At 34.4% G+C, this 11,684-nt stretch overlaps 2 protein-coding genes across 4 annotated transcripts; one reads left to right on the top strand and one right to left on the bottom strand.

Moving 5' to 3' along the window:
• Positions 1-1,902: 1,902 nt before the first annotated feature.
• Positions 1,903-3,750, top strand: LOC115996127 (histone-lysine N-methyltransferase ATX4-like). The gene has a single exon (XM_031235268.1). It carries the CDS (start codon positions 1,903-1,905, stop codon positions 3,748-3,750), a length of 1,848 nt encoding a protein of 615 aa, XP_031091128.1.
• A 2,225-nt stretch (positions 3,751-5,975) lies between these two features.
• LOC115996229 lies at positions 5,976-10,456 on the bottom strand. Of its 3 annotated transcripts, none has more exons than XM_031235381.1 (5): positions 10,271-10,456; positions 8,383-8,453; positions 7,697-8,094; positions 7,159-7,502; positions 5,976-6,587 (listed from the first exon to the last, which is right to left on the bottom strand). In XM_031235381.1, the coding sequence occupies exons 1-5, from the start codon at positions 10,349-10,351 to the stop codon at positions 6,372-6,374; spliced, it is 1,110 nt and encodes a 369-aa protein (XP_031091241.1). In that variant the 5' UTR covers positions 10,352-10,456; the 3' UTR covers positions 5,976-6,371. The 3 variants fall into 3 exon arrangements, with proteins under 3 accessions (XP_031091241.1, XP_031091240.1, XP_031091243.1); XM_031235380.1 differs by having other exon boundaries at positions 7,697-8,101; positions 8,387-8,453; XM_031235383.1 differs by having other exon boundaries at positions 8,387-8,453; positions 10,271-10,300.
• Between the last annotated feature and the right edge of the window lie 1,228 nt (positions 10,457-11,684).

Raw genomic sequence — 11,684 nt, 5'->3', positions numbered from 1 at the left:
TCACCTTACATATATATATATATATATATATATATATATATATATATATATATATATATATATAGCTCTCAGTTCAACTAAATTTTTATATAGTCAGTACAATAAAATGAATCTAAATTTTGAAGTTTTAAAACCCTAATTACCCTAGGATCTTCAAAAAAAAAAAAAAAAAAAAAAAAAACCCTTACCCTAGGTATAGATATATATTTATTGAGCACCTTATATTTATTAAAAGGTTAATTCTTATTTTGGCCCTTTGATCATTGATATTTCTCATTGATGGTCTTTGGGTTTATAATCAACTAAATTTAATTCTTCTGGCAAAAACTAAATTTAATTCTTACTAATTAAAAATGTTTCATTTGTAAGACAAAAATTGACACATTTTTAACAATTAGGATTACAAACATACATTTTTTGAATTTAAAAATTAAAATTAGAAAAAGCATAATACCTAAATTAAGAAAATTTGAATTTTTTTTTAATTTGGTCACATACATATTTTCTCAATCAGCTAATTCGTACCGCCTCTAATTACGCTTAAAGAGACCAACACTATTCCGTCAACTCTTATTCAAAACAGCCATATATGTGTTTTCCTTTTGCATTATGAATATTTTTTTTAATATTCATTAATTAAAAGAACCAAAATCTTGTTGTATAGATTTTGGATGGTTTGGTAACTTTTTTCACAAATTATATTGGGGACCAGGATTTGTATTGTAGACTCTGATAAAAAAATAATATTCAGATATTTTATTTGCAATTATGTATTTTTAGTTAACCATTTTGTACATGTAAATAATTTGAAAGTACATAATATATTAATTAAATATAATAATTAAGTACACAATTTATTAACTTAATGTACATAATATATTAACTGTAAGTACATAATTTAGAAAAGGTCCACCATGTGAATGGTAGACCTTGGTACGTCATATAATTGAATTTTCTTGGATTTTAAGCAATTAACTTTCTTGGGTTTCAAGAAATTGTTAAACCATTGCCTAAAAATATAATTTGAAATTAGAATTTCCTAATTTCATCCTAATATGAAAAATTCTATTCGAAGAGTATTCAATAATGAAACGCTAGATACGTATTAAATATATTACTATTACATTTTTCGCACAATTAGTTAATGAACTTTTATTACCTAATAATTAGTTAATGCAAATATGCAATTGGGAAACTTCTAGGGGAATACAATTCTTATACCATATACCATGCTTCATATTTCATTATGAATCTGATACAAAAATTATGTACTTTCGGTTAATACATTTTGTACCTACCGTTAACAGTTTCTGTCCATGTAAACAATAACTTGATAATTACTAACACATAATAGGATAACTACAGGTACACAAAATAAAGAATCTGAAGGCATTGTAGACCTTGATCCATGGTATAATTTGTCGGGGGAATGAATTTTCGATCCTCTTCCTTTTATTTGTAATCTTTTGAATTTTGAGTAATAAGTTGTGTTTCGTTTTCTTTCCAAAAAAAAAAAAAAAAGGTTAACGGTCTTAAATTTGTGGGATAAATATAGGAAAGAAATTTTTTGTTAATTATTTTGTTTTAAATATAATCTTAAACCCTATATAATTCCAATCCCCAAATTATCCCTATTTCAACAACCAAACGGGCAAACGGAGGGCAAAACTAATCCAGTCCCATTACTAGTCGGACTAGAAATCTATATACGAACTTCTCTTGCCCTGTTTTTTGGTCTCTCCATCTTCCTCAATTCACAAATCTCTCTCCCTCTCTCTCTCTCTGAATCCCAAGGGTTTTTCCGCTTCCAATCTCCGCTGAATCGCACCGCAATACAAGAGTTCCGATCAGTGAAGAGAAATCCAGGAGGAGGAGGAGCAGAGCAAGAAATCGCCGGAAAAGATGGTTCTTGGATTGAAGCGGTGCCTCCCGGATTCAATGGGCGACGCCGATCGAGGATTCCGCTTCTCCGATCCCAAGAAACCGCGAAACAACGATGTTCTCCCCGGAGAACTCGACAGGTGCTTTGTGAATTCCCGTATTTTGGCGCGAAATCCTCCAATGGAATGCGGAGGGCCAAAACCCTATCCTTCGCCAGAAGATGTTATCCCGGAGATGATACAAGTTGTGTGCAATGAAACAGAAGGAATGTATTATCCCGGCCTCCATATGGTGCAATGTGGGTGTAAACCGTGCACGATGAAGAAAAACAATGACAAGAGGAGCGTGGGCGATTGGGAAAAGCACGCGGGCTCGAGAGCTAAAAAATGGAAAGTGAGCATAAAGGTGAAAGCCACAAGGCAGCCTTTGGGAGAATGGGTTTCTAACAAATCCGCAATCACTACTCCAGCAGGACTGGGGTTTAACTTTAATCCCGGATTAAACCCATCCCGACTATCGGCATTCCTAACCCAAAAACACACCCCTATACCCCAAAAATGGACACCAGAGCGCTGCGCGGTCTGCAGATGGAACGAGGACTGGGATTACGACAAGATCGTAATCTGCAACAAGTGCGAGATGGCAGTTCACCAGAAATGCTATGGAGTGAGTCACATCAATGATTTCACCCACTGGCTTTGCAATGCCTGCAAGAACCCGAGCCTCAACCCGGAATGCTGTCTCTGCCCTGTCAAAGGCGGGGCGCTGAAGCCCTGCGACGTTAAGCCGTTCTGGGTTCACGTCATCTGTGCCTGGTTTCGCCCCGAGATGTATTTCCCCAGTGACAAGATGGAGCCCGCCCTTGGGCTGATGCGAGTCCCGCCCAAAACTTTCCAGCAGACCTGCCAAATCTGCAACCAGACTCATGGAGCATGTGTGCAGTGCTGTAAATGTAGCAACAATTACCACATACCCTGCGCTTTCCGGGCAGGATTTTCCCTGGAAATGATGTTAATAGCCAATAAGAATACTAATAAACTGATATTGCATTGCAATCTGCATAAACCCCCCAATCCAGATAGTAAATTGGAGATGCGAATTCTCCACAAGACCAGAAATCAGGCCCTGGAAAGTTCATCATCAAATAAACCTGAACCCGAGCCTGAGCCTGATGATCAGGCCCTGGAAAGCTCAGAACCTGAAACTTCCAAGCCTGATTCATCACCAAATGAACCAGAGCCTAATCCTGGGTCTGAGTCTGAGCCTGAAACTGGTCAATTTTCGGCCGCGAGATGTCGGGTCTACGATAGAACAGCTTGGAAAAGAGATAAACCGGAGGCCATAATCAATGCTAGGCTCAATTACAAAAAGGAGCCGGAGAATGGCCTGGGATTCTCGTCGATGCCGGAGAGGATGAAGCATTTGCAGAGAACGATGAAACAGAGAATCTGTTTTGGAAAGTCCGGGATTCACGGGTGGGGGGTGTTCGCGAGGCGGAGAATCCGGGAAGGGGAGGCGGTGGGGGAGTATGTGGGGGAGGTGGTGCGGCGGAGCGTGTCGGACGTGAGGGAAGCTCGGTACAATGCGGCCGGGCGGGACTGTTACCTGTTCGGGATCAATGAAGATATGGTGATTGATGCGACGATGAAGGGGAGCTTGACGAGGCTGTTCAACCATTGTTGCGACCCGAATTGCTATTCCAGGATAGTGAATCTGGGAGAAGGGGATTACGGGGTGGTTTTGATAGCCAAGAGGGATGTTGATGCGGGTGAAGAACTTACCATGGATTACATGTTTGATCATAACAAGGATTATAAACCCACCAGTCCATGCTTCTGTGGAGCTCCCAATTGCAGGAAATTCATGTAGTTTGTTTGTTTGTTTCATACTTATTCTTGTGACAAATGGTGTAATCGTTTATCCCGAATATTTTAAATTTTGACCTGACAGTATTGTAGAGAGGTAGCACTAGCATGTGTTGTTGTACAATGGAATAGGATTTGAGATTAAGGGGTATCCTTTGACATATTTGATATACTTGGTGAAATGCTATGTTAGTTCTTTGTAAAGCATGTTCCATTTACATGGATTAATACTTTAGTAATTTTAGTTAAAATTGATTTTATATGTTTGTGTTTAAGTGGTTTTTATGTTTAGAAAAATGTTACAGAGTACTTTCCATTGGAGTTAATACCAGATTTAGAATGGGTTTTTTCGATTTAGCTCTAAATGTCTTTTTGTGCTTGGATCCTCGACTTCGATGATTTTGCCTAACTGAGTTCTCGTAATTGTAGCTTGATAATTTTCATATATTAATACCCAATTTAATCTTCGACTATAATCATATAGTCGTTTTATCCAAATTAATCATAGACTATAGTGATTTTTCTCGATTTAATTCTTAATTCTAACCGTTAATAAATTTAATTCTTAATTCTAACTGTCAATAAATTCAATTAGATAAAATTATCAAAGTTGATAACCTAAATAAACACAGAAAGACGAATATGACTAAATCGGGAAAAACCACTATTATTCAAGTCTAAATTAGGTAGTAGCTAACTCCTTTCTAATGTTTGGTGTTAGAGCAAAGACACGGCATGATAAGAGAATGAAAAGCAGAAGATGTATTGAAGATTCAAAAGAAGAATAAGGAATTGAAGGGCATCTATCTGAGGGTGGCATCCACTGCTCATTCGAATCCTCTGCTGCTAAAGTGTCATATTTTTGTTTTCAGTAATTATGTTTTCAGTAATTAAGGCATTTGGATATAAACTGGTGGGGGCGTGTTTCAATGCACACACTTGCAGCCAAGCATCGATAGGTTTAGTAAGCGCCCGAGTGGCTTCCTGTAGGCGTAGACTGTAGGGTGAATTCTTCTGAATGATTTTTAAGGGATTTTTGAAATATTAATAGGTGATGTGGAGGGAAGAGATGGAGGAGAGAGAAGGGGTTTGATTCATTTGTAAAATTGGATTCTTGAAACAGTAATTTATAGATACCAAAGCCAAGAAAAAAGAAATGCTGACGTGCATAGCAGGTGCCCAGCGGACGCGTTAGGTGCGCCTGACAAATACCTCTTTAATTTTTTAACCCTACTACTAAAGGTGCTCTAAGACAATACTTAAACAAGGTTTTTTCTGAAGAATCGTTTTTTGTCAAATCCGCGGGCTCCACTAAGAAAGAGAAAAGGCAAAGCTGCCTCACTTAAGGAGCAAATCTTGCTCTCATTCAGGCGCATAAATCTTAACTTTTTTTTTTTTATTTTGTTCTTTCAGATTTTTTTTTTCTTTTTTCCATTTCCTTCCATCTTCTCTTTTTTAGTCACACATTTAATAACTCTTCAAAAATTACAACTATTGGGGATGGATGCTCTAAGAATATTTTACACCAATAATTTTTTCTTGATTTTTCTATGACATGGAGGAGAGAGATGGTTAGATGGTTGACAAAAATAAAAAACTTGCTCTAATAGTTTTGAGATCTAGGGTGATGGGGCTAATAGCACGATTGTAAGATTATTTCTGAGAAATAACATAAAATTTAAAAAATGTGAGATAAACATATTTATTTGGAATTATATTTTAAGTTATATTATGCAATTTACTTAAATACCTTCATAAACAAGTAAGTAGTATATATGACCATATATTATTTTATATAAGTATGAATATATTATTGTTTTTATTTTCATTATTATTATTTTAATTATTAGCATATATAAAAGTTAATTGACAAAGGCAAAATTAGATTATTGGAAAGTAATGTAAGAATACCTAAAAAAAAAATTAGAAGTAATTACTCCACATTATCTCATATTCCTGTGGCAATAATATATAAAGTTACGAGGATTACATAGTGTAAACGAAACAATATTATATCACATTATCTGAGTAATGTTACATAACTTGAACTAAATGCAACCTAAAGTAATTGAACATTTTAAAAAGTTAATCCTATTAGTTAAGGTAATTCCGTGTCTCATAAATCAAAAGCCCTCTTTAAAGTGAATAAGTTATTTTTAGTTTTTACAGTCATTTAAATACTCCCTAACCTTCTGCAAACTCCCCAACCCATTAAAGCATAAATAAATGTAAAAGCAAACATACTAAATTTACAAGAGATAACCATCAAAGAATTGATTATACTAAAACAGTTCCACTTCAAGTACACATAATGCATGCAGCCTAGTGGAGCAGAACAAAACAACAGGGAAAGCAACTGCAGTCTCAGATTGCTTTCCCTTTTATCCTATAAATTTATGAGTCATGGTAAGAATTTGTAAGTATGATGCCTTAAAATCTTGAAGATTCAATGAGATCGCCTCCGTTTTCTATGCGCTTCCATAATAGGTTGAGTCAGTCATAGAAGAACTATAGGTGAGATTACAACCAGCCAACACCATAAGCTTCAAAGCGGGCAGGGAAAGGATTTGCCCGCTTTGCTGTTGTTCGAAGAGTTTTTTGTAGTGAGAAAAGGTTTGGTGAAAATCACCCCTCAGTCATGTTTATGGAAGGAAAGTATCTCATGACGAAGCTCGAAAGTGACCAAATACAAATCACACCAAGGATTTGGAGTACATTTAATAGTGCACCCAGTGAACTGTTTATTGCCAAGTTGTGAGGTGTCGACTCGGCTCCCCTTACTGTGAATGAAAGTGCTGTCACCAACTGTGCTGCCCTGTTTAGTTGGTGCAACCTATAAACCTGTCAAATTTCCCCAAAGGGAGCCAAATACCCTCATTAAAAAAAAAAAAACAAAAACAAAAAAAACAAAGAGAGAGAGAGAGACTTGAGCCTCTATAATTGAGAAGCAAAACAATGAAACTCTAGGCAATGGGTCATGTCATTCCAATCCAAAATGTGTCTGCAAACACATAATATGTTAACAATATATTATGTGTCTGCAAACACATAATATGTTAACAATATATTATGTGTCTGCAGTTAGTATATAAACTATTAACTGCAAGTACAAAGTATGTCAATTACAAAACAGAAAATACCCCCCCCCCTACCCCCCCCCCCCCCTCTCCCTCTTTCTTTTTTGTTCTCTTTTCAACACACAAGACTTGAGCTTCTATAGTTGAGATGCAAAAGAATGAAACTCTAGGCAATGGGTCAAACCCCCTCTCGTATAGAAAAATCAATCTAGCCAGCACTTTGCCCCTTAATTGGGCCGGCCCAACAGGAATTAGTTTGAATATGGTACATGCTTAAAGGTGTCTGCTCAGGACACCTCGTGGTCTAACCAATAAAAAATTGTGTATATTTTTACCTGGAAAACAACTGGAATAACAGGCCGTGAAGGAGACTTCACATATCTTGCATATTGCTCAAACGCAAACTGTACAACAATACCAACAAGATAGGGGGCAAGAGTAGCAGAAGCCGCTGGGCCAGTCCATGGCCAAACAAATCCCATTGTCACCATTGGAATTGTAAGACTCAGACCCAAGATAGCAACCGAAGAGATTCTATATCCCAATGGTGGGGGGGTAATATTTCTGTTACATGACGAAGATACCAACTCAAGTGGCCTTCTTAAATGGTGAATTAGTAGAAGAAATATTGCAACTCCACAGTAGAAAAGAGCCTCTGTGAAAAACAGTATAAGGAAATCTGCATGCAGAAAAGTCAGTGATAATAAATGGTAAGAAAAGCCATATTGATTCAAACATTACTCCCTAAATAAATAATGCTATAATCAAAACTTTAATATTTGCATATCAATCAAATAATGTTAATTCTTGTGGCATATACATAACAATTCATTAAAATGTAAACAGTTTAGCTGTGGGATAAGTTCCACCTACCAGTTAGTAGAGAATCCTCGAAAATAGTAGATATTATCCTGCGTAAGTAGACCGAGGGAACGATGAAAGAGGCTATAAGAACAGCAGGACCAACAACCCACAACAGAGTGCTTTCATTCTTTCCACCATTAGACACAATGAGCTCATCTTCTCTTCTGTAAGGATGATTATAAAAAGAAATTAAGCCAGGCCTTCCTCCTCCTAATCTTTCAGCTTCAACACTTGAAGCATCTGCAGAGAAATCTTCAATAAAAGGCTCTGGACTTCCTTGCTCTGAAGCATCTGATTCAAGCTCACTATCCACTAATTGATCCTCGGAGGAGATAGCAAAGAAGTTGAATTGCCTCTTTGAAAAACTTCCGTGCATCCTTAGCTTTCCATGCATGAGCTTGTATGACCTAACAACTTACAATTTTTTTAAAAAAAAATGAAAAGAATAATGGCAGAAAGTCAGGAAAAAAATACATAAGCTTTAAAAATCCATAAAGTTTGAGGTATGAGAACAAATGTTTAAGTACCTACATTAGAGAAAATAATTGGATATATGACCTATAATTTAGGGATTGAACCTTCAAAAGTTTGAGGTATGAGAACAAATGTTTAAGTACCTCATTAGAGAAAATAATTGGATATATGACCTATAATTTAGGGATTGAACCTTCAAAAAAAATTCCAAGTTTAAGTACCTACATTTATCATTGCTTGCAGTATCTGCACCAAAATGCTGCATGTCAAGCAATCTGAGTCTTGAGCTAATCTGAAATTGGATGGTAAATTCAGCAGAATAGTAAATATCCGTGTATTCTTGTCATCTTGTGTCCATTACAAAACATGGGGCATAAAAAGCACATGGGACAACAGAGAGATGGATAAAGAAGTTTTAGACAAAAGTAGAAATGTCATGAATTACAAGCTCTCTTTGTTCAATTAAGGGTCAAGAATTTTTCACATTAATATTTTGTTTTTTGGTTGACCGAGATAAGTTGTACTTATGTCCTGTTTGAAAAATCACACTTACATAGAGAATTTATGCATTGTTAACTATTAATTGTATTGTATACGTCCATTTTTTACTTGAAGACAGCATTCTAATTCATGAATCATTAACTTCAATCTAAGAAAAGGGGTATTCTTGAAAATCAACCAAGAAACCATTGAACTTTTATAGGACATCCCAAAAATATAAAACAGGACACTTTTAGGGAACGAGGGAATTAAATTTATGAATGTGTGTGTGCAGTTTATTTACCATTACTCTCCCAATAGTTATGCTTCTATTACTTTTTGGACTGCCATAGATCATCCCTCTTATTTAGAGTTTTAAGATGATAAAAACAACTTTGAATTTCATAAAAGATTCCATCTGTTAGACTAAATTGATGAGAAGTTGAGAACTGCAAAACTTAGCACTTTGGACTCTTTTCACATAGGCATTTTAGTCTTTAGGCACTTCAAGCTGGTAATATATTTTTAAACGATTCTTTACATATGATGGCCTGATGGGGGACATGAGATTTGAACCCAAGTTTAATACCCAGACTTAGCTTAGCACTAAGCATCTAAGCTAAACACCAATTCTATATTTTTTTTAAAAAAATTAACTATCACAAACAATATCCTACACAATGCTTACTTGCCAAATACCGAATCTGATGGAGAGATATCAACATACATTAAAGAAGTGAATTTAGCCACAAATATGATAGAGCTGTTTATAATTTTCTAAACTAACAAATAGAAATTTGCAAGGAATACATTTGCACTCCTCAAACCTCCACTCTATAAATGTAATATCCAAAGTTAACTAAAAAAGTACAAACGGCTGAAGAATTAAGAATACTGATTTTAAAACATTGCACTTAAATGCATTCATTGCTCTAATAGGCATTCCTGTAGTGAATTGCTAATAATTTGTATCGTAATGCTGACTAGATAACAAATTAATATGATTGGTTAATTATATACATAACTGTTTAAAATTAGTTTCTTTACGAGTAATATTAATACTGTAAGACCATTTATGGCAAAAGAAAAACTTTAGGGGTTGAATTTCAGAACGAATCTGACTATTTTCTTCTTTCTTTAATTTATTTTGGTTAAATATTGATCACAATCTTTTCTAGACAAGATTGAGGCATATGTTAAATTCTGAATAATGCATGTCTTGTAAGTGGTAGAGAAGCCATTTTATGTATGTAAGATCATGACATTCATGGCTTAGAATTACCATTTATTGAATATCAAGGGAAAATTCATCATATGGAAATAACACATTCACATATGAATTCATCAAATTACATATGGCCTTTACTCATGAAATTCATCTCACTGTAACTCACTCAAGAGACTAATGTATTGGAAAATATACACAAACAGATTATAGTGTTCCAATTCTCTAACAGATTAAAAGAAAATAAGCAAACCACTCGATAATTCTTGCCATCCAATACCAAAATAGACTATCAAAGAACAAATAATTGGAAAATTTCCTGAGACTAAAGATGAAGCACTATGGAACACTGATGGTAAGAGAATTTAGAATATTTCCAAAAACTCTAGAATAAAATAACTCACCATGCGGGCTTTCTTGGATTGAAAAGGCGAAGAAAGAGAGGTGAAAACAGAGGAAAATGAAGACCCAATTTTTACTGACATTTCTTCTTCTTCTTCACAACCAAAAATCTTCAACGTATATGTGAAATAGAAATATTGTAAACAATTTTCTGACAGAAAATTCAGAGAGAAAGTGATGAGGGTTCAGAGATTTTTGAGGGGTGTTTGGGGTTTTACAGAAGGCGGCTTCTACCGTTCTTGTTTTTTTTATTATACGATAATTCCACTTTTAACCCTGAGTTTTCTCACTGTAATATTTCGACCCCCTTCTCTCTCGCTTTTTTTTTTGAAAAAATTGCAATTTTGGTCTATAAATTATAGGGTACTTATAAAATTCGTCACTAAGTATAAATCATGTTCATTTTTCATTTCTAAGTTATCATTGCCATTGTAATTTTTGTCCATGAGTTATACTAAAATTGTAAATTTCGTCCCTAATATATTATTAGTAAAAGGACAAAAAATGTAAAGTCAATAATAACTTAGAAACGAAAAGTGAGTATGACCATTACTTAGAAACGAATTCTACAAATACCTAATAACTTAGGGACGGAAAGTGTTATTTTTCCTTTTTTCTTAGCACAATACATACCATTATGACAAATTATATTATGAGTCATTGATACATATTTATTTTTAATATACTAAAGTTTATTTTTAATTAAATAAATATTTATTTTAGATAGTACACTAAAAAGGAACATATATGTAAAGTTCTACTTTGCAATATGAGCTATGGTCCACAAGATTTATTATATAATTATGTATGGGTTGAAAATTCAACGCATATTTTTCTAAGAAAAATTTTAAGGCACCAATCAATATCTTTACCTGTTACACCAAGTACTATTAAAAGTGCATATAAAAAGTTTTGGGGTTTGTATTGGTTACAATGTTTTCATTATATTCGATACAACTCTCAAAATTTTTTGAAATGTACCTAATGCAAGAGACATAGTTAACTTATTTTAGGAATATATCTTATAGATTTTGAAATCATCGAAGTGTCAAAAGTAATTTTAGAAGCAACAAAGATTTTAGAAAATTATTTATAAGCAGCGAAGATTTTGGAAGCAACAAAAAAAAAATTTGAAGATTTTGTATAAACAGCAAAGGTTTCGAGAATATTTTATAAGCAACAAAATTTTGAAAGTCAACTAGGAGCAATAAAGATTTCAAGCAGCTGAGTTTTCAAAAATTAGAAACAAATGTGTTTTTCGAAAAAATTAGAAGTAGCAGAGTTTTTTAAAACAAGTTTACACGCAGCAAAGTTTTAAAAAAGAAATCAAGTTGACAACATAAATTTCAAAATTTGAAGCATAAACTATAAGGAGCACAAATTTGGAGCATAGCACAAATTTGGAGCATATGGCTA

The sequence above is a fragment of the Ipomoea triloba genome, chromosome 11, assembly GCF_003576645.1.
Source record: "Ipomoea triloba cultivar NCNSP0323 chromosome 11, ASM357664v1".
Taxonomy (NCBI): Eukaryota; Viridiplantae; Streptophyta; class Magnoliopsida; order Solanales; family Convolvulaceae; genus Ipomoea; species Ipomoea triloba.
This window is presented reverse-complemented; position numbering and strand designations above follow the sequence as displayed.

What these genes read in the sequence shown, in the direction of transcription:
- LOC115996127 (XM_031235268.1), top strand. Translation starts at nt 1,903, where the DNA reads ATGGTTCTTGGATTGAAGCGGTGCCTCCCGGATTCAATGGGCGACGCC.
- LOC115996229 (XM_031235380.1), bottom strand. Translation starts at nt 10,351, where the DNA reads ATGTCAGTAAAAATTGGGTCTTCATTTTCCTCTGTTTTCACCTCTCTT. An exon ending in CGAGGATTCTCTACTAACTG is followed by an intron (nt 7,503 to 7,696) that starts GTAGGTGGAACT and finishes TTCTGCATGCAG; the next exon opens with ATTTCCTTATACTGTTTTTC. An exon ending in TTATTCCAGTTGTTTTCCAG is followed by an intron (nt 6,588 to 7,158) that starts GTAAAAATATAC and finishes GAAATTTGACAG; the next exon opens with GTTTATAGGTTGCACCAACT.